This window comes from Equus asinus, chromosome 3 (assembly GCF_041296235.1).
Source record: "Equus asinus isolate D_3611 breed Donkey chromosome 3, EquAss-T2T_v2, whole genome shotgun sequence".
Taxonomy (NCBI): Eukaryota; Metazoa; Chordata; class Mammalia; order Perissodactyla; family Equidae; genus Equus; species Equus asinus.
The window spans coordinates 53,607,274-53,631,421 of record NC_091792.1 but is presented as its reverse complement, the minus strand read 5'-3'; the positions used below and the strand labels follow the sequence as shown (position 1 = coordinate 53,631,421).

At 35.3% G+C, this 24,148-nt stretch overlaps 1 protein-coding gene across 1 annotated transcript in view; it reads right to left on the bottom strand.

Moving 5' to 3' along the window:
• Positions 1-24,148, bottom strand: part of ANXA10 (annexin A10) — an 83,270-nt gene that overhangs the window by 42,803 nt on the left and 16,319 nt on the right. Inside the window, exons 2-3 of the mRNA XM_014851475.3 lie at positions 9,772-9,853; positions 3,738-3,832 (exon numbers count right to left, since the gene is read on the bottom strand). Of these exons, the coding sequence (XP_014706961.1) occupies positions 3,738-3,832; positions 9,772-9,853 (177 nt within the window). The remainder of the gene's footprint in view (positions 1-3,737; positions 3,833-9,771; positions 9,854-24,148) is intronic.

Genomic DNA, 24,148 nt, shown 5'->3' with positions numbered 1-24,148 from the left:
TCCTTTAGGAATCACTGTCTGATTGCCAAACTTGTCAGGTATGGATACTCTCTCTCCCTCCAGCCCCAGAAGCATTTAATTGTTCCCTTTGCTTTGGTGTGGAAGATCAGGAGAGATCTCATTAATTATGTTGATAAATACGTCAATCAGAGGCATTCCAGAGGGCTCTTCAATTGAATCTAGGGATTAGTTTTTGCTTTGGGTGAGGCAAAGTTATTGATAGAATCCAGCAGCACTTCACTAATGTAAAATATCAAGTAATAAGTATTTGCCAGCTCTGGTGGTCTGGTGGTTAAGATTCAGCACTCTCACTGCCGCGGCCTGGGTTCGTTTTCTGGTCAGGGAACCACACTACACATCTGTCGCTTGTCATACTGAGGTGGCTGTGTTGCTGCTGTAATGAACGCTATGCCACCAGTATTTCAAAAACCAGCAGGGTCACCCGTGGTGGACAGGTTTCGGTAGAACTTCCAGACTAAGACAGACCAGGAAGAAGGACCTAGCCACCACCTTCTGAAAAAAGTTGGAAATGAAAACCCTATGAATAACAGCGAAGCATTATCTGATATGGCACCAGAAGGTGAGAGGATAGCCAAAGAAAAGATTGGGCAGGGTTCAGCTCTGCTGTACACAGAGTCGCTAGGTGTCAGAGACTTGACGTCACTAGCGACAACAAATAACTATTTAAATAGCATGCCTAGAACTGCACTTTACTCAGTACCTAAGAAAATAATTCTCTCAAATCTTGATTAATCAAGTTAATAAAAAATAAAAATGATTAACATGCAGGAAATCTATTAACTCTTTCCCCAGAAAGGGAAAGGTAGCAGAAGACGCACCGTGGCCAAATGGAAGAAGTAATTCTGAAAGCAGCAGTAAGGAAGGTCAAGAAGCCCTAACTAAAGGTCAGATGGATTAACCTGGAAGCAGCTAGAGCAGGGAAAGAGGGAAAAGAGAAATTTAGGCTATTTATGAATATTCATTTTAACTATAAAGTAGATAATAAAGATATCTTTTCCTCTTTTTTTCAAGGAAAACGTAAATGGGCAGAAAATAATTCTTTAGATACCCTTATTGTATAAATGAAGAGTCTCTTCTGTGTCAGACCCTGGGCTGAGCTCTGGGGGAATAGCAGCAGGTAACCCAGTCCCTGATTTTCCAGGAGATTGCAGTCTGATTAGCAAGAGATAACCATAAACCAACACAACCCAGTGTGGCAAAGCCATGGTAGCATATGCACAGAGAACTCTGGGAGCCCAGTAGGAAGCACCTAGCCCAGGGCAGAGGGTGAGTTTGACAAGCAGGAAAGGTTTCCATGAAGCGACCAAAACCTGACTGCATGTTATAGGAAGAGGTGCAGTTACCTCTGCCTCCACATTGTCATTCAACAGCCGTTAATTAAGCAATCTTGGCATGTTAGACAGACATTTGTGCTAAGCTCCAAGGATGAGCAAGATGTATTCCAGCGTTCAAGAAGTGGGACTCTGGTAAAGGGAAACAGATATAGACAAGGTCACTAATGTGACATTAGGTACCGAGGGGAAGCTCCATGAAGGATGCAGTAGCACTACAAGTCTGCTTGGGGAGTAGTGGTGTCAGGAAAAGTGTCCAGTGTCTGGGAAGATGAGTAGGTGCAGCGTGTGGAGTGGAGAATCAGACCATTGAAGATGAATGAAACATCTTGACTAAAGGAAAGCGAGCAGGCAGGGTTAATTTATAGCACTACAGTTAGTTCTGTTTGGCTCCAGTGGTTGGTGTGTGAGGAAGGGGAGAGAGCTTAAGATGGAGGGCGGAAACAAAGCAGGCAAAGCTTTGTATGCCCTGGAAAGGCATTTGGATTTATTCCCCTGACATGTGGATATTTGTGAGGGAGAAATAGGAAATTCAGGGACTAAAGTGGGAAAGTGGAAATTTACATTTGGAATCATCCTGGCTTCTGTTTGGAGGGTAGACCAGGATGGGAAGGGACAGAGGGTAGCAGCCACCAGTTAGGAGTTTCAGCTTTATCTTGGGCACCAAAAGATGAAGGCCTGAGTCAAGACTGTGTAAGTGAGGGGAAACGAGAGAAGTGTGAGAGGAAAAATAATTTATAAGACTTGGTAGCTTATTTTTTTTTTAAGATTTTATTTTTTCCTTTTTCTCCCCAAAGCTCCCCAGTACATAGTTGTATATTCTAGTTGTGGGTCATTCTAGTTGTGGCATGTGGGATGCTGCCTCATCATGGTTTGATGAGCAGTGCCATGTCTGCACCCAGGATTTGAACCAACGAAACACTGGGCCGCCTGCAGCCGAGTGTGCAAATTTAACCACTCGGCCACAGGGCCAGCCCTAAGACTTGGTAGCTTATTGTATGATAAGGGTCTCTCAGAGGAAAGGGGCCAGCATGACTCCCTGTCTCCCAGTTGGTGCAATTTAGTGTATTAGCCAAGCTGTTCCATGTGGCATGAATTCTTCAGCAAAAGTGAGAATTTAACAAACTTTGAGACCTTATATGTATAGTGAAATGTGCTTCACTAGAGCATAAATTGTTTAATGAATTTACATGCCTTGAGTGTGATATCTGATTTCTTGATTGTTTTATTCTGTTTTAGTGTAATTTTGTAGAGATTGATAAAGTAATGCTTTAACCTAAGTTGATTTGATGTATAAAAATCAAAGATGTATGTAAACCTTTGGGTTAAAAAAATCACTGAAAAATGACCGGTCTTAGAGCAGTATGCATATTAATACAATATTAGATTACTAAAGCTACAACTTTTATAGTTTTTACCTTCTCTTTCAAAAGAAAACTAGCACTAGTGTCATAGAAACATAAGCTAAGGTATCAGTTTTACCTGGGGGAAAAAAGTATAACTGGTTTCCTTCTATGGCTTAATTCAACTAATTTCACTAGTAGTGGTGGCTTTTTGGATTATTAATTTATTCTGAAACAGAAGGCTAGCCTTTATTTCATGTATTATAGTTGTTCGAAGGCTGAGGTTTACAGATGGAGTAAATTTACATGGACTAACTCTATAGAGAAGGTTTTATGATAGTGTTTCATCGACAATGCTTAGTTGACAAAGTAATTGCTATTTCAGGTCCTTTTGGCCTGAAGAGTTTTTGTTCTGAATCTGTGCTTTAAATGCATAACAGAAGAAAGGACTCTTTAATGGTACTTGCTTTGGAATTAGAATGTGATTACTTTAGAGCACTATGGATAGTTTTATTGCCTTAAACTATTTTTAACTGCCATTCTTTTTAATGGTCTCTATAACGACATGCTGTGAGAAGAAAAGCTAGTAGGGAATTCACTTTGGTTGAGAGTTAGGTGAGGACCTGTGGTGAATTGCAGGAAAGGATCTTGTTTTTTGACCTGATGATCATTAGTTCTTTCTTTGCCTTGGCTAAAGCTTGACACAGGGGCGTTTCCCACATAACGTTTTTAGCATAATTGGACCAACTGGCAGTGTAAGGCCATCAGAACTTTGATTTTATGAAGCTGAACGATTTTTGAGAGACGACTGGTGGAGTCACTGTGAGGGTGACCATACCTCACACATAGACACATTTGATGATGTATCTTTTTTATATTCCTTCAAACATGTTAGAGGCGTAGGAGCTGTTTCTGACATACAGAGAAGTCTGAAATCTTTGTAACCTGCAAGACTGGAAAGAATAACAGTACCCATTCTCTGAGAGCATTGCCATTTCTCAGGAGTTTGCCCTAGAAGGAGGTCAAGATGAAGCGACCTTACCCGGCCGTACATGCTCTGGTATGCCTCTGCAATCATCAGCCTTTGTGTGTTACAGCGTTGAGTTAGAATGTCGATGAGCATGTCTTTGTCACAGCCTGGAAACGAATAATGTTTGAAGGTTAGTGAAGTTGCTGCTCTGTAGTGAGGAAGAACAGATTATCTAAGGATCAAAACCAAAGTGCAAGCATTATTCCTGATGGTACTTTAGAGCAGTGAGCAGTTTTAACTACAAGTGGAAATCGCACTGATGAAGCCTAGGTTCTTCCTATCACACATTTGGTGCTGTTACTACAGATTTTCCTTTAAAAAAATTCAATGAAAAATACAGAGGAGTAAAGAATATGGTGTTTTTTCAACCATCTCTCCTGCCCCACCAAGAAAAGTCCTCCCCGACCTTCAAGCTGATTAGTGTTTAAATGGGCACAATTCCTTTCTCATTTTACAGTTGAGAGATATGATTTATAATGAACATACATTAAGACAAAAATAACTCCTGTAGTTCAGAATCTCCAGAAGAAGGAAGAGTAATGGAGAAGAAAATTATGAAAGTACAAGGGACATGCACCCTTCTGAGGGATGGTGTGAACCTCTCGTGGTTTGCATGGAACATGGTCTCTCTCTCCCATAATTGAGGCTCTGTTTCTGGGCTATGAGGGCTCCATTTCCTCGTATACCAGCTCATTGAACTGATACAGCATCTGTATACACAACTAGTTTAGATAAGTTTAGCTGTAATTATAGACAGAGTGACCAAGAAGGCCTTAACATTCCCCTCAGCTTGACTAAAATTTAGACAGGTTTTTTTCCTGACTGTAGGTCCTTGACTCCCTTTTCTGAGAGCCTTTACTTTGGAAAACTTGCAATTGTAAATTCTTTCCTTACCCTTTTGTGATGAAATCTCCTCCCAACCACTTGCCAGTTTTACAACACAGAAATTTCTTTCTCAAGGAATTGGGAGTCATCCCTTTGAAATATAATCATCAGGAAAGATGGAGCCCCTATCTCCCATTCTCTGTGGGAGGGTAGGAACCAAAGTTCCATATGTGTTAATTAGCAAACACAGATGACCTAATCACATTGACCAATGCCCTCAGCCCCTGGTAATCTGCAGTACTTTTCCATTAGCTCAACCTAGTGCTTAAAAACTCTCTTGTCTTTTGTTTCAGAGAAATTGAGTTCAGTCTCTCTCCTCTATCGTGGTAGTCTTGATCCCTATTGCAATAGTCTTGAATAAAGTCTCCCTAGCCTGTTTAATTCTGTGTGGTACAATTTTTCTTTGACTAAAGGACGTATTTAATGGAGATAAGGAGAAAAATAAATGGAAAGCCTAGGATATTAATCAGATCATCTTTTTGGAACTTAAAGCCACCCTGGATGGCTGTAGGATCATAGGAAAACTATGAGTCAGCTGCTGAAATATCCAGTGAATGAAGGCAGATGACTAGGATTTACGTAGATGGCTGTGTCATTGAGGAACAGAAGGAAGAGCAAGGTGTTTCATACAGGTACAAGAAATGATCTGAAAGCTGGAAAATGAAAGTAGGGAGGTATAGAATCAGCTTCAAAGACTGAAATTTATGGTTTGTGAGAAAACACGGCAGCCTCCAGTAGAGGCATAGAGCAACGTGGTGTCCTGGGACTAGCCCAGTTAAAGCTGGGGGCTCAAGGGATATTAAGTAGTTCGAGAGGAGTCTGTTACCTGCTTAATGGGCATTCCAAAATGAGCATATTTTTAATAATAGATTTTTCAGTTATATCCATTGTTATTTTTACTATCATCACATTTACTTAATTTTTATAGTCTTCTGTTTTTTGTTGTTTTTCTGTTGAAATTATTCACAACATACTTCTCTGAATTACTCTTTACTTTTCAAAGTGTTCATAGCAATTCTTGCTCATTTATCCTGCCAGAGATATTTTGGAATAATTTTATATGGATCTCAAAAATGTTATCAAAATAACTGTAAACTTAGGAATCAATTTAGAAAAGTTGTCTTTCTGTCAAGTTTCCTTTCTGTGACTAACATCATGTATCTGCTGAATTATTTAAGTGTTGGTTTTTCTCCTACAAGACTTAGCAAAGATTTGTAGAGTTTTGGCAAATGATGAGCAACTTTATTTTGTTAAAATTATTCATATTTGCATTTCTATTGATATTTCAAGTTATATTTTTCTTTTGTTTTTTAACACACAATTGCTTAATTAAATAAATAATATTAAATTTTGTGTTTACTTTATATCCAGAAAAATTGTTGAACTCTCATAATTTGTAGTAACTTTTTAGTTGATTACTTTAGATTTTGAGATATACAATGATATCCTCTTCAAATCGGAATTTTGGTTTCTTTTGTAGAATCATTGTATGTTTTTCTCTTTCTTGTCTTATTGCATTAGGACAGAAATTTCTAGATAATTCTTATTTTCTAATTTAACAGAAAAGCCTAGTATGATGAACCATACCATTTTATAGGCTTTTACAATGTACAGTTGATTCTTGTTATTTGTCATAGTTTTCTACAAAGTCACCATGAAGACTGAATTAGTAAATCCTGAACTATTGCTCCTGGGGGAAACATAAGGTTAAGTTTCTACGACCTTCTGGTTACAACATTTTTGTCAACAGAAATGCCGCTTATATTATATGTATTTGTTTTCCAATGTTCTTGTAAAACAAACCAGTCTCATTAGCATTGAAAACCTTCTCTTCCGCCTATGCTTTTCCTGTATAAAACTTAGGGAGTATTTTTAAAGAATATCTTAAGGAATTATTCTTCTCCAGCCTCTTGATCTGTAGAACTTGTTTAACCTTAAAGTTTAACAATTTTTATGCTCTATCACCTTTTGAAACATGCAAGCCAGACAGCACTACTCTCAAAAGAAAGCTGACCACTACACTTTTTAAATTATTGTTATCAATTATCATCTCACGAACTCACAAATTTAGCTGCTTTTCCATAGCTTCATAACAGAGCATGGATGTTACTCTAGCATTTTCTAGACAGCCTCATGCACAGAACAATGAATTTTCTCTTTATTTTTCATCTTTTTCAGGATGTCCCATATTGCTGATTCATTTACATTAAGGTCATGGACAACAGCATCGGAACTGACGCCTGAATGAAGCTAATCTAATGCACATATTTTCTCCATAATACTTCTTGTGCTTGGAAACACTAGACAGTACTTCAGCACTATGCTCGGAGCCATTTTAAAGAGCCAAATCACCAACAAAAAACATAAAATATCAAAAAATGTAGCACTAGATAGACCATAAAAAGGACACTTGCTTACAGTGTGAGAGCTGAAACAAGAAGGCAGAGCATCACCTTGTTGTTCAGTGTCAGCTGAGAATAGGCAGTCTGGTGACTCAAATTTTTCACCTCTTTGCACATGTCTGTTAGTGACCATGAAAGCACTACAGGTATTGATTTTGGAGTTATAAATAAATTTAAGCAAGTAGATAAATTGGCAAATATGGAATCCGTGAATAATGAGCATTGACTGTGTGGTCACATAGGAAACAGTGGCCTACTAGGCAAGAAAATAATTATTACTAAAATTTCAAATTATATTTAAATAGCACTAAGTGGTCTACAAAACGAACTAACTTTAAGTATAAAGATACAGATAGATTAAAAATAATGGAATGGAGAAAGATATGCTATGCTAACATAATGAAAAGAAAGCTGGAGTAATTATATAATTTTAACATGGAAGACTTTGGAGCAAGGAAAATTATCATGGATAAAAAGAGCCATTACATAATGAAAAAGGGGCCTGTTCTTCAAGAATACATAACAAATCTTATGTATGTACCCAACAAAAGAGCATCAAAATACGTGAGGCAAAAACTGATAGAATTGCTAGGAGAAAGATGAATCCACTATGGTATCTAGAGACTTTAACACCTCTCTATCAGAAATGGACAGATCCAGCAGGCAGAAAATCTGTGAGGAGGTGATTGAACTCAACATCATTAATCGACTGCATATAATTGATATCTATAGAGTACTTCATCCAAGAACAGCAGATTACACGTTCTTCTCAGGCTCATGTAGCACTAAGACAACATTCTGGGGGTCATAAAACACACCATAACCAGTTTAAAATAGAAACCGTACAAAATATGCTCTCAGACCACAAAGGAATTAAGATAGAAATCAATAATAGAAAGATAGTTAGAAAGCCTCAAAATACTTGGAGATGAAACAACACACTTGTAAATAACACATAAGTCAAAGAAGGAGTCTCAAGATTATTAAAAAAAATTCAAACTGAATGAAAATAAAAGTATAACCAATCAAAATTTGTGGGATGCAGCAAATGCAGCGCTTATGGCCTTGAATAAATATGTGAGAAATGAAGAAGGACCTAAAATCAAAAATCTAAACTTCCACCTTAGGAAATTAGAAAAAAAGAACAAGTTAAATGTAAATCAGGGAATGCAAATGAACACCACAATGAGTTATCACCTCACACCTGTTAGAGTGGTATTATCAAGAAGACTAGAGCTGTAGAGAAAGGGAATCCTTGTGCACTATTGATGGGAATGAAAATTGGTACAGTCATTATGGAAAACATTATGGAGGTTCCCCCAAAAATGAAAAATATCACTGCCATATGATATAGTAATCTCACTTCTGGATATTTATCTAAAGGAAATGAAATCACTGTCTCACAGAGATATCTGCACCCCCATGTTCATTGCAGCATTAGCCAAGACATGGAAACCAGGTGTCCATTGACAGATGAATGGATGAAGAAAGAGTACGTATTAAATGTTCTCACCATAACAATAACAACAAAATGGTAATTATGTGAGGTGAAGGACGTGTTTACTAACCTTACTGTATTAATCATTTCACAATATTTACGTGTATCAAATCATCACATTGTACACCTTAAACTTATACAATGTTATATATCAATAACAATGGAGCTAAGAAAAAACCCACAGCAGCCAAGGAAAACATGAGCAGTTGTCTTTTTCAATTGCACTTTGCCAGGGTCATCAGGATGGATGGACCTTTAAAGCATTTTTGAGCTGTGCTGTTGCTCTGGCATGCTAGAGTGAACACTGCAATGAAACCAAAACCTCCTGAAATTCTTCAGCCTACAACACTGACAAGCATAAAATTATGATAGTCAAAATAAATCCATATTCTGATCCTAAAACTGCAATGACAGGAAAATTGAAGCTGGAGCAAAGAAAATTTTTCAGTGAATAGATTGCTCTGATTCGTAGTTTTAAAGCAAAAGTTACCCTCCTGGAGAAAAAGTTAATCCATAACTTTTTGTTAGTATGTCAGTATATTTTTCTAGTGATGATTGATATTTTAAAAGGCATGAAAGCACTGCAAACTCCTAAAGTCGACTTTAGAGAGCATATTTAAAGTCCTTTACTGTTTTCCTATGGGGTTCTACTAGTGAATAAAACACAAAGATGAGCATGCGTGCGCGTGTGAACACACACACACAGTACAGTTCTCCTAAAGGCGACCTTGTCTTTAAAGTTAAGAACTTGCTTTCTTATGAAAGGCTTTGCATGTTTTATGCAAATGTTTCCTTTAAGTTGTCAATGTTTATCTTCATGCTCACAGAAGTCTTCTTAAAACAGGTTTTACTTAAGGAAAATATATGGATGTTTAACAGCTCCGTATCATATCTTAAGGATTAAATCTTTCTTAAGAGAACTCAACAGTTTTCCTCCTTTTTTCTGTATTCCTTTTCTAAACTCTAGTTTCATTCATTGAACATCCATTTCTTAAGCACCTACATGCCAGCCTCCATGCTCTTGGAACTCACAACCCAGTCAGCAAGTGAGACAAAAGGAGAAGTACAGTGACAACGAGATCAGTGACGGGAGAGTGCAGAAGCGAGTGCTTGGGGTTGGCATAGCTCGTTGAGATTGGTGTGGCCAAAGAAGAATTCAAACAGCAGGGCTCTTTGGAGCTAGGTTACACCGATATTATAGCCTTAAACCAAGGTAAAGTGAAAAAAAATTACAATAAAAGATAGAAATTATTAGGCTTACCAAATCCTTGGAGTGCTCCCCCTAGCATTTGGGCATCCATTATGGGATTGAAATTGGGAGCTGGGAAGATGGTTCCTTGCACCTGGTGGGAAGAGTCAATGAGAAAGAAATGGGCAGTAATTCACAAGAAAGAATTCAACATTTTTTTTTAAGATAAATGAAAACAAAAGTATATTCTATTTGTGTAAATTACTCTAAGACATACACATGTCTATTAAACAAATGTGTTAATTGTATATTACTTGCAAAGAGCAAATTTGGTTGAGTACTTTTTAATCCATTGGTCTCTGCTTTATTGACATCTATTACTCATCTAGGAAACTGAGGCACTAGAACCAATAGTAGAAAAATGTAATAATTAAATAAATATATATCTTCTTCATAAACAGTAAGCATTTTCTTAGGAATTGGAGACTATTTTATAGAAACTGAAAAGAGAACCATATTGGAGGGATTAATGTCATTCATATGAATTAGAAGTGGCACTTGCCATCACAGCTTTTTTTACACATCAGGGCCCCAAAAATCATATTAGAGAAAATTGAAGTATTTGAATTTGGATTATGGGATTCATAAAAATCTAGGAGACATAGATAGGGCAGAGGATTTTTAACTGAAGCTTGCTGCTGCAGATGAAAACATAAAAACCTGACTGACATTCCACTTAAATTCTCTCTCTTGCCAGTAATAAAATGGCAGAACATTTAAGTTAGGCTTTGAATTCACATGATCTGTCATTTCAGGCAGAGCCAGCAAGGACTAGGTACCATATGATCACACTCAGCACAAGAGAACTGTCAATCAAAATTTATTAAGAAGGGGACCTCTCTCCCTGTTTGTCATCAACGTGCCCAGAAACATTGGGAAAAAAATGCCTTCCCATAGCAAGCAAGTCTACCAGATCTTCAGAACTCAGGCATTCGCTGAGCTCTTCTGCTTTAACATCTTAGCTGAAGATGAAGTTTTCTAGTGCCTATGTCTAACAGTAGAAAATTAATTAATTAATGAGAAGAAGACTGGAGCATAATTTATAGTCCAAGAAATATACCAATATCAAAATGTTTATGAAAAGACTTTTGGAGGATTAAGAACATTGTTCACTTGAGTTAAAAATAAGAACTGAATTCAATTTGGGTTCCATTTGACTGATATTAATAACCATGAAGTTGTCTACCTGAGGTAGACTGGAAACCATATAATATTGTGCTGTGGCCATATTTTCATACTTAGAAGTACACCCATGTTAGTGAAATATTCTTAAATGCCTATATGGACAGATATGTGTAATTAAAATAAGAACATAGTCTGCGTCTTGCATGGCTAAAGTGCCTGCACTTACAAATTAATGTCCAATTTGCTTCTATCTCAAGTTTATTGGAGATCTAGAAATGAAGTTCTCTTGAGCCAATCCTCAATTCTGGAAGCTGTTTATTAGGAGACAGCATGAGTTTTATCTCCCTTATTCTCTAACCTGCCCCATTGGGTCAGACTCTATTAGGAAAATAGCCTTTGATTGTTTTTTTATTTATTAAATTAAGTTCAGGTAGCAGATTCTAATGTAAATTCCTAGGTTGGGTTCTCCTCACCTCAAGCATTTTCTGGTGGATCTTATAATCCTAGAGGAATTTAAGATTTAAACTTTTGAAAGAACAGCCATGCCTTTAAATGTGAAATTTTTTTATTTTCTGCTATTTGTCACTGCCTTTTACTAAGTCCTTTGTGTCTATGTAGTTTTTTCTTTGAGAAAATTAAAGGTTTTTTGAGGCATGGGAAAATGATACTTTATTTCCCCTGTTTTAAGAGTTAAAAGACTTGTTTGGACAGGTCTCATGTACACAGTACCATTTATTGCCTTGGTGACAATTGTGCTACGTGCTATCAGTCAAAGGGCTATTTTAAAGTATAAAGGAGAAAATGTATTTGAAAACATTAAGAAATACTGTTAAATATGTGTACATTATCTAGGCAATTTTACCCATGGAGTGTGCAAATGTCCACCAAAAGACATTTCATTTCTGGCCAGACTAGGATCCCCCGGAATTTCTACTGGAGTAAGTGCTAGAAAATGAAACATATATCTTTTTGAAAAGAAAAATAGCTCTGAAAGTTATAGATAAGGAAAATTAGTAATGAGTGATTTATCAGACACAATCTGTAGCCAAAAGAAAAAAGCCCACAGTCTTTTCTTCATAGCTTTTTTTTTAAATCCTTGCGGAGAGATTACTAGAATGATATATTTTCACAATGTAATGTAAAAGTTACTTTTTTTCTTTACAGTTCTCATCTCTTTTGCCACTTAAAATTATTACCTCCTTGACAATTGGGTTTAAAGTAATACACTAAAAATGTTTTGGAAATAAACTCAACACTAAAAGTAAAAACAAATTGTGAATGCTTAGTAATTCACAAAAATTTTTTTCTAGTAAGCATATGTCATTCATGCCTATTTATATAGCATATTAAATCATTATATTCATTTTTATGCAAATTATTATGCTCCAATTAAGCTCAAGCCAGCAACATTATTCCATGTAAAGCACATATTTTATGTTCCTTTTACTTATTTTGTCATTGGAATACTGACTTTGTCTTTTAATGATCTTATTTTTCCAGCTTTATTGAGACATAATTGATATATATAACATTGTGTATGTTTAAGGTGTACAACGTGATGATTTAATATATGTATATATTGTGAAGTGATTACCACAATAAGGTTAATTAACACATCCATCACCTCACATAGTTGTTTCTTTTTTCTTATGAGGACATTTAAGATCTACATTCTTAGCAACTTTCAAGTATACAATACAGTATTGTTAACTGTAATCACCATGCTGTACATTGTTTCCTTGGGATTTATTCACCTTGTACCTGGAAGTTTGTACCCTTTGACCAACATCTCCCGATTCTCGCTATCCCACCCCCCCATCTCCTGGCAACCACCAGTCTTTTAAGGATCATTTTAACTGGATGGACCAGTTCAGTCTATTGAAATAGTCAATTACAGTAGCTCCCATTATCCACGGGGCATACGTCTCAAGACCCCCAGTGGATGCCTAAAAGGACGGATAGTACTGAACTGTGTATACACTATGTTTTTTTCTGTACGTACATACCTATGATGAAGTTTAAGTTATGAATTAGGCACAGTAATAGATTAACAACAATAATTAATAATAAAATAGAACAATTATAGCAATATGCTGTAATAAAAGTTACCGTAGATCTTAGCAACCTCAACACGCAATTTCTTTTTCTTTCCTTAAGTTGAGAACTTTCACCTTTTCACTTAAAGAAAGTACTTTGTGGCTTCTCCTTGCATATCTGTATTGCCAACATCACTACTCTTTTTGGCTGAATGACCTGGCTTTATATGTAATTAGTAAGATAAAACTCTTTTTTACAAATACAGAACATACATGAATTAAGGAGAGGATGGAGGGGAGGGAGATGTTTCTAGTTGAGAGGGCAAAATTCCCTGCAACCACATATGTGAGCGAGTAAATGATCTTGGAAATGACCTGACAGTTGACTTACGTGAGACGCAAAAGAGAGAAGTGAAGAGCGGAAAAGACGTTGCTAAGGCAAATCTAAAGGTTTTTAAGCAAGAGAGTGAAATAATCTGATTTGAGATCCATAGTAACACTCTATAGCAATGTAAAGGATGAAAAAAAAGAAGTGATGCAGGTTGCAGGGGTGGCTAATTTGGAAACCCAGTTGAGATATGATGCACACCTGAACTGAGACAAATAGCATGTTCTTGATAAATACAATTGTTTGGTTAACCAAATGTAATTTAACTTACCAATTTTTGAGATATATTTTAAGTTAACCCAGTAATAGTAGTTTTGCCCTTTTCAAAGAGTCAGAGACTGTTGTTTCAGGCATTTTCCCAGCATATACACCTTTTAAAGCACTGTCCTTTTTTATATATGTGTTCCTAATTTTTTTCACCTCTTAGACAAATTGGAGATTTTGAGAAAGTGGACACTTCTAATATGACCTGAAAAATAACATGTATGTGGTAAATTATTTTATTTTCCTTGCTTTGAAAATTGATGGATTTGGGAATAGTATCACTTGTCTAAGGCAAAATAAATTCTAATGCCTGTCATTTCAGTTTGAATTCTTACCATGAGGTAATCAAAATATAATCTTTGCTTCTAGTCATTTATGAATTTAGGTTGTGACAGAGGAATGAAAAACACTTCCATTTTAAAAGACAGAATAAACTGTCTCCTAAACTCCCTATGCAGAAGAGCATGAGTAATTTGTAGATTTAAATTTGGTTCTAGAATTTACTCCCTGAGTAAATAATGAATAGATTTCTTTAACTGACAGAACAATTTCAAAGTTATCTGAAACTGAATATAGACTGAGAAAAATCACATATATTTTGCTCATGAAGTTGATGAAATTATTTTCATCATCCCATATAAATAGGTCATCAAGACATGTATTGTATTTCGTTTATTTATTGCTAATCCAGGGACTAGGGTCCATAAACCCATATCCCTCCAAATTGAGCTCTCATAGGCTACCCACAACTTTTAATCCTTTTTCTCATGTGGCTTTTGAGTCACACTCACATTGACAACTGAGTGCCTCAAGACTTTTAGACTTTGAAATATTAGCCATGCAAGTTGACATATTTGGCTGACTGGATGCCTGCTAGAGTGTAGGTTTCAATGAATAATTTAGTTTTATTTAAATATCTTAGTTTTAATATACTTGAGATTATTAGCTCTCTAGTTAATTGAGGACTTTTAGAGCCCTGAGAGAAAATTCTACAGAAATCTTGGGATTCCTTTTCCATAGGGCACTTCCCTTGAACCAGGCACTTACTCGCCTTTGGGGCATTGGTCCTTGGGTATCTCCATTGGCTCAAGTCCAGATGCCCTAAACTCTCCTGAAGGTCTTCAGCCACCCTAGTCTCTGACTCATTTCTGATGAGTTGTTCTAAAGTCTTTTCAATGGCTTTAAACACAACCAATACTAAAGGATGGGTTAACAAGCATATTGCTCCTTTCTCTTACCGTTCCACAGCTAATGTGTCATTTGGTCCAGTCCTGTCAGTTCTATCCTCACAATTGCTTTCATGTGATTCCCCTTCTTTTAATTTCTGTTACTAATGCGTCATTTGTCTTTCCATGCCTAAAATCCTTAATGTCCAAAGCAATCCTTCTCAATATTTTTTTCTATTCTAGCTCATAGAATGGATGATTTTCGCATGAAAGACACATCCCTAGGAACATCTAGGTTTATGAACACATCCCAGTATGCTAGTCTTAATGACATTCCATTCTTGTCCACTCAACAGAGTATGTTGTAAAACAACTGAATGGGAATATCACATCATAGGGGAAACATATATTAAATAGAATCGAAAAAGACATTCAGACTTTGGCTCATTAGTATTAACGCAATATTTTCAGTGCATACTGCAACCCATTTCCATGACTGAGAATAGATGACTTGTAGGATTCAATCCAGATTTAACAGAGGAAGCAATGGTCTTCACAACTTGGACCCTTGCTATGAGTATGGGTTCATATCTAATTTTCTTTCTGCTGAACCTCTCTATTCCCACATGATGACACACGCGCCACACACTCCAGCCAAAAGGGACTCCTGTAGCATTGTTCATTCTGTTCCATCTTTCCATCTGTTTGGAATCTCCCCATGCCACATACACACACTCCCATCTCTTGAATATACCTTATGATTCTGGTGAACATCTCAAGATTTAACTTTCAAACTTTAGCTCCAGTGTCATCTTTCACAAGAGTGCCTTCCTGATGCTTCTAGTAGAATTATCTACTCTCTTCCTGGTTCCTCTAATTTAGCGCAGGCCAGAACTGTACTACATCCTACTCAAGCACAAGGAGCACAACAGCAGAAAATATTCATTTCAAATTCTACCAAGTTTCTAAGAATAACAAGTCCTATTAACTGGCCTTCCTTTGTTTGGTTGAGAATGAATCTTAATGTGAGCAGTTGTACAAATTTGGAGGTTGAATTGTTCACATGAATAAAGGAAGAATATTTGGATTTCCAGGAAATGATTTGGGATGAGATATGACAAGTAGTGAGAATGGATAGTGAGCTGTAATTACTCTCTGTGATTTCTCCTTGTTACTCACATCCTTTCCTTAATATTTGTTGAAAGGTGTTGTATGTGGAATTTTTCTTTTTCAGAAACTAGGGAAAAGGATGAGTTATTTATATTGAGTTTGGGTGAAAAAAGAAATAACCCATGTAGCTGTAGAGGTTTATTTGGAGAAAAGATTATGATACCATAAGATGCTAAGAATTTAAAGAAATCATGGGAAGGCTTTGACTTCACATCATATAATCAGGGTATCTGAGGCAAGCTTGTGTGTATGTCCCCCACCCAGACTCTGACTTACGTGTCTTCCTGATCTCCAAGAGTCTAAGTGCTCAAAGTCGTAAATTGTTTAGGGTTATTTTATTAGAGGTGCTATATATGATTTGAAATCATTTCTGATTTAGCCTTTTCAAAGTTTTCAATAGACTGTCAGAATTTTGGTTACACGTATTCCTTCACAAAATTAACTTAAAATTTGGCTAAATATGATTTATTATCAGTTCTAGGTATTGCCTCTCAGTATTGAAAATTCACACAACTGGAATTTAGTTCTATACTGTATAATATCATGACTGGGCTTAAAATTTATGTGCAATTTCCCAGTTAAATTCCTTACCAGACAATTTAATAAAAGTAATTATTTCCTAATCATATGGCCTCAGTCAGAAACACCCTCTCCCTCCTCCTATTACTCTCATATTTCTAATGAGATTAGGAGGCTTAGAAATGATATCAAGATGTCACTGGTCCAAAGAAACTACAATTGAGATGGATTTTAGAGAATGGTTCTTATTAGTGGAAAGTGAAAATGGAGGATGAAAATGTTGAGCAACTAAAAGAGAATTCATTTGTATGAAAGGAACATATTCAAGGGGAAAAATTGAGATTGGATGGGAAATAAAGAAAAATATGTTTAGAATATCAGAATATGATCTTTAATATCCCAAAAGATTTAAACTTGGAATTTAGTTGAGTAGCACAGCAAATGCTGTGAATTTTAACTCTAAGCATTTAGTACATTGGTAATGTATTTTTAATCAAATTTTGGAATTGACTTTGATATTATTATAAGAAAGAGTGAGACAGCTTGGAAAAATATGTGTATTTTGATATAACTGTAGCTCACATTTATTGTAATTTTATGGAATTTAAATATCCTAGGTCTTATATTGAATAATTAGATAAATTATTTTGTGTTCATAGATAAAATAATTTCCTATTTTATGCAAGTATTTATTATGCAAATTAAGGTACCTTAAATATTAACTGATTTTAGTTTTATATATAATAGCTTGTCATATGCCCTATGAAATTATTGTTATTTTTTGAAAAAGGTTAATATAAACGCTTAATATGTATAATAGTTTGTGCTACATGCTATTCTTGGTTTTACTACTGTAAATGAAATGCATATTTGCAGTTGATTCAAGGCAGAAGATAAGTTATATCATAAGAGTCTAACAAAGTACTATGGAATTTGGGGGAAAGACAATCTTTAATTGAAAAGTAGGGAAACGGCTCAAGGGAAGGCCTCTTGAAAGGTTTTATTTGAGGGAAAAATGTCATGTCTGAGTGGATTTCAACAAGTAGAAATGCATTGCTTAGAAATCCCCTGTTTCTTCATGAGGTTCTACCTCATTTCCCGAGATTGTTTTATGGGCTGACATCATCAGTTCCTTTCTCACTATATCATATTATTTCTAGCCTGATTTCCTCATCACAAATCTAAATAGTACTAAATACTTAGAACTAAGAGAACAAAAGACTTATGAGATAGAGTCTTACAAATCATGGAAAAAATGTGTATCTTACTATATTATATATTATTGTATATATAATGTTTCTAAGGAAAATATTAGATAATAAATCTATTCATAATTAAATATATAAAGCAAGCATTATAGATAATAAATATTTCCAACTAGTAGAGTTTCTATCACCTTTTATTGTTTGCACAAATATTCTATATAGCCAGATAGTTAAGAATTAATGGTAGAAAATATAGACAAATACAGAAAACCAATAATGATAATTTTTGCTTCTTGATACTATCTTTTTCTCCAAGTAAAGAATAGAATATACCACAAAGGTCTCATTACACACTTTGACTATATTTTCAGAATTGTTCCTTTCGCACTTAAAATATATACATATATATGTATATATACATATATATATATATATATATACATACACGCATATGTATTTTTTCTTTTAAGCAAGTCTCTAAAAATCTCCCCCCACATCATGAAATGATTCTGAGGGAGAAAGCCTCTGTAGTACAGAGTGTATTCTATAAGGCTTAACACCTCTCTTTGAGTGAGACACCAGTCGGATTTTGAATAATTTAGGCAACAATTTCCCATTCATTGGTATGACTTTGTAGAAAAGACAGAACCCTGGTACCATCATACAGTCCCTCCTGGTCTGAGAGAGCAATCACGTTGCAATCACTTTGTCTTCAGATAGATCTAAAGGAGTTTTCAGGAACTGAGAGCAAAGCATAAATCAAAGTGAATAAGAAGAACTTGCAGAGTTACACTAGCTTCCTCCCCAAAATAGGAACATGTGGCTGGGACCATTGTGAGACCCATCATCAGATGATACGCTACATAATCATTTCAGCTGCAAAAGAGGAAATTATACTCTTAATTAATCTTTTTTGAAAGCTCAGGTGTTTGGTATCCTATGCTAATAAGGCTAAATGTGGATCCCCCCTGCCTTCTTTCTTTAGAGCTTTACAACAATCCCCTGTCCTTAAACAATGGCAGAACTACACGTGGGTGAGTCAGTCCCTGTTTGCAAGAAGCTTAGTACTTAGTTGGTAAGACAAAGACTATGATAATAAAACACAGAGTGATGTAATTTATTCCTGCTAAAAATTGGAAGAATACAACACACATTTATATATTCAATAGTCTGATGTACTTTTAAAAGAAGTTATTATGGAGGAGTCACTGTTATTCCAATTGTTCAAATATTTTTGGGACAACTATTTCAGAGCTCCTTTTAGAGCTAGTTAAATATTTATCAGTTAATGATAGATTTGATGTTTCCAATTAGCCAAAGCCAGGACTAATAATATGAAGAGTAATATAGCTGGATTACACCTTTTTGTTTTTTGGTGAAAAACACACTGTGAAATTAGTGAACCTACAGGCAATTTCTAAAATTAAATTAAAAAATAAAATTTTGCTAGTAAACTGCATAGTGTTTTTGTTACCCTGTGGCTTCAATAAACCAAACTTCACTTAGCTGATGGGTCAAAATGCATTGATCAAAGAATGAACAAACCGATCAAAAAATGGGGAGAGGATATGAACAGACATTTTTCCAAAGAAGATATACAGATAGCCAACAGGTACATGAAAGGATATTTAACATCACTAATTATTAGGGAAGTGCAAATCAAAACTACAATGAGATATCTCCCCACACCCATCAAAATGGCTATAATTAACAAGATAAGAAATTACGAGTGTTGGAGAGGATGTGAAGAAAAGGGAACCCTCATACACTACTGTTGGGAACGTAAACTGGTGCAACCACTGTGGAAAACAGTATGGAGATTCCTCAAAAACTTAAAAATAGAAATACCATATGATCCAGCTATTCCACTTTGGTATTTAGCCAAAGACCATGAAATCAACAGTTGAAAGAGATTTATGCATCCCTATGTTCATCACAGCATTATTCATAATAGCCAAGACATGGAAGCAACTCAAGTGCTCATCAATGAATGAATGGATAAAGAAGATTGGGTATATATATACATGGTGGACTATTACTCAGCCATAAAAAAAAGACAAAATTGTGCCATTTGCGACAACGTGGATGGACCTCCAGGGTATTATGCTAAGCAAACTAAATCAGACAGACAAAGACAAACTACTGTGTTTGATTTCACTCATATTTAAAAGATAAATAAACACATAGATAAGGAGAACAGATTAGTGGTTACCAGAAGGGAAGAGGGGTGAGGGTGAAAGGGATAGTGGGGCCCATATATATGGTGACAGATAAAAGCTAGACTATGCAGACTATACAGAAACTGAAATATAATAATGTACACCTTAAATTTACACAATGTTATAAGCCAATACAATCTCATTAAAAAAAAATGGATGGATTTGGCTTAAACCTATTCCAACTTCTGGAAAAATATTTGTCTTACTGAGCTCTGGTCAATAGTCATCCTATACGAATGATGACACCAGTTTCTAACACCACAATTATACCATAACGGAACTTTTCCTTAGTTATCAGAATATTTTATAGTGGCAAATCAATCAAATTTCCTCTATAATAATAATAAATAAAATAGGAAATTTAAAAATAGTACCTTTTGTTAATTTAAAGTTAATGTAACTCTTAGACATATCTAATTCACTAGCTTAGTCACAGAAAGTTGCATTTATTTCTTGTATTTTGGGAGATCTGGAGATACTAACTCTCCTATTTTTTTCTATTAATCTGTTGATAGAGAAGACAGTGGTAAACATCACACCTCTACTTTTTTGGAAGTAAATGGTCACTGACCTTTTACCGTGTGCAATATAATTGGCTTGGAGGGATACTGCAAATGTAATTTGTACATAGAGGGAAAGACGCAGGGAAAGAAACCTGGAATAAGTGATTTTGTGCAAAATCTCCAAGCTGGTCACATCTTTAGTCTCAGTCTTTCGGTTTTATTCATACTTGTCAATAGATTGTTTAATAGTGATTGATCACATACTTCTTAGACATAGACTCAAAAAACAGAATTCTTTCTCTCTCCATGTGTTCCATCTACATGGATTGTGTCTCACGCAAATTCCAGACTCAGCTCAAATTCCACCTATGATGTGAAGTCTTTTCAGATTTTATCTAGTATTATTTATTATTTACTTTGCATCTGTATTATACATGGCTTTTCATTTTTTGCATTTCTCTTTTCCTCTAAATTTTAAACTTCTCGAAGGCAGGTACGTTTCTTGCTTTTCAAAGCACGTAGTGTCTTAGATATAATGTGGGCTCTGAGATTGTTTATGAAATATAAAATATAAAAATACGTGTACCAAAGTGACATCTTTAGTTTACCCAGTAGTTTTTAAGATTTATTATTCATATAAGCAGACTATGCTGTAGGCATTTTTCACCTGCATTTCCTTGGTAATTACCTCAGCAGTCTTGTGAGACTGATAATACTAATCTTATTTCACAGGTGAGGAGACTATGAGGCTGAGTAAGTTGTTGAAAGCCATACAGGTAGCGTGTCATGAAGCCAACACTCAAATACAAATTTAACTTCATGGCTAGTGCCCTTTCCATTATAGCTGAAATCGATGTAAAATTAAATAACATCTACTACTGAGGCCTTTTTCATCTTTGCAAGAAAAAAAAATTCCCATTTGCAAAGGACCTTGCAGGTAAAAATAAAACTCTAAAACAATAAGCTCTTACTCTTAAGTCAGTTCTGAGAGAAAAAAGTAAGCTCTGTGTGCATGTGTGTGTGTGTATTAGAAAGAGGGATTGACAGAATAAGAGAAAGATAGCCTAAAAGAGATTCCTATTGGCTGGATCACCAAAATTCATTTAAGAACAGAATGTCTAATATTTAACTTCAAAGTATTGGTAGAACCCCAATAAAGACCATTCTGTTATCATGAACACCCAAGAAAGGTTGGTTGGGATGGCTTTTTGTTGATAGTATTTTGAGTGCGTGAAGGAATTAGGGTGTGCCCATGGTAGGTTTACCAGCCATTGAGAAGTGACAACATACATGGGCTGGCTTGATGTTTCCTAAATTAGTGAAAAGAAATGGAAACATAGCTTGAGGTAAGAGAACTGTTAATCTGTATTCCCTGTGTTTCTCTAGCCTCAGACAAGAATCTTTAGGGAGACTGATAAGGGATAAAGCTTTTTGTGAAATTAATTTTAATCTTAGAGTACAGCATGACTTCAGTTTACATCGGATTAGGCTTGGAAAGAAAATATGTATATATTATATAATCAAAATAAAATTTAATGATCTGATGACTACCACAGCTAATGATATTAAGATAGGCTTAGTTATATTATTTTTTCAGATTATTGCAAAAGTGTTTGTACACATGAACCAATTACTAAATTAGTTACTGTAAAGACTTTACAACTTAGTAGATAGATGTCAAGGAGTTTAAGACAGAGAGGAGAACTGAATTCACCCACATAGCCTCTTATGATTTAGATCCAAGACTGTCTTCACTAATATTACGGTACTATTTTAGGGAACAATTTCCTAGGAAGATGTAATTGAAAATAACTTTATTTTAATAACAGGTACTCTTAACTTTATCTTAATAATATGTAATAGAATACTACTAAATTTAACCCAATTGGAGTAAAATTGATAGCATAGAATGACTACTTACTCTTCAAGGCTCAAGATATCCAATTCTTATTCCCTGGAACCTACGAATGTTACCTATGAATGTTATCTTACATGGCAAAAGGGACTTGACAGATGTGATTAAATTAAGGATTTTGAGAGGGAGAAGTTATCCTGGATTATCTGGGTTGGCCATAAATATAATTCCAAATGTCCTTATAAGCAGGGTGCAGAGGCAGATTTGACTACTGAAGAAGAAGACAACATGATGATAAAAGCAAGATGTTATATTGCTGGCTTTGAAGATGAAAGAAAAGGATATGGATCAAGGGATGTCGGCAGCTTTAAGCTAGAAAAGGCAAGGAAACCATTTCTTCCCTGCAACATCCAGAAGGAACCAGCCCTACTGACTCTTTTACCTTTGCCTAGTGAAACTGATTTTAGAATCTGACCTCTAGAACTGTAAAAGAATAAATTTGCATGGTGTTAAGCCACTAACTTTGTAGTAATTTGTAACAGTTGCAATAGGAAATTAATACATTCACCTTGAAATCTTTGTCTGCTTGTGTCCTCCAATCCTAAACTCTCATGTCACAAAGTTTTCCAATCCCAATCAAGCCTGGACTCTCTCATCATAAGATATACCTTAAACCAACCCCCCTTATAAATGTCCTGCCTTGCCCTCTCCACTCTGAGACACTAATAAGACTGTCAAGGTAGAGCCTCCCCTCAGATTGGCTTCATTGTCATAATGTTTTTGTGGTTTTTTGGGGGAGCTAGCATTTCATAAGCTATGATGAGGAAATCGAGTAACATTCTGTGTGGTCAAATAAAAGGTAATGCTTTACAACTATTACAGTTCTATAAGTAGATAAAGAATATCACTGAAGTTACTAGACTAGAATAAGTATCATAGTGTAAAAAATAATAGAAGAATTTCATGTGACTGATGCTAATTAATGAGGGTTGTAAAGAGATTATTAGCACTAGCTAATTCTGTACAGAGTCTTTCAGAATATTTAATCAGAAAAAAGACATAGTGATGAAATTATGAATTATGAAACAAAAAACCAAACATGGAGACATAATTCAGGACATTCTGTTTAATGTATACATATCTGCAAGAGAGCAGAGCAATGGAAGGAAGACAACAGTAAAGAAAAAATTGCGGTAATTAAAGAACCACATCTTTACATGAAAAGAGATCATCCCATTTTAGGAATATTAATGAAAAAAATCAAGATTAAAACTTAAGACACAACATTTAGACATACTCAGGTTGTTTACAAAGGAAATAATCAAATTGGGATCAGAATTCTCATCCACAAAATTGGCATTTGATCAGTCTCTCTGGAAGTCAGAGGAAAATTCTGGGATTCAAAAGTTTTAAACCCAGCCAAACCATAATTTAAAAGAAAGGGAAAAGGAAAAATATCATTTACATACCCTTTTCAAAACATAATACTCAAGAATAACGCCAACCCAATGAAAACTGAATCAGTGTAACAGAGTAAAGAAAAGAAGTATTTCAATACTATTAATACCATGGTCCAAACATAGTGGTCAACACTCACCGAGTTTCCAATATATACCAAGAACTGTAGTAAATAATTTACATTACTTTAACTCCAAAGAATTAAAGAGACAATCAAATATACAAACAATTAACAAGGTTTCGTAACACTCTTATTATTTTCATCAATGATATATTATTTAACAAGACCTGAAATAACATGTAAATCTAATGAACATATGAACATATCCATGCACCAAATAAAATAGTGTGTAAGTGTATTTTGCAAACCATGGTGTTCTACAGGTGACAGAGGCACCATACTTCTTACTGTTTGTATAGCCACTTTGCAATTTAAACAGTACTTTTATATTCTTTATTTAATTTCAAGTTATCAACAAGG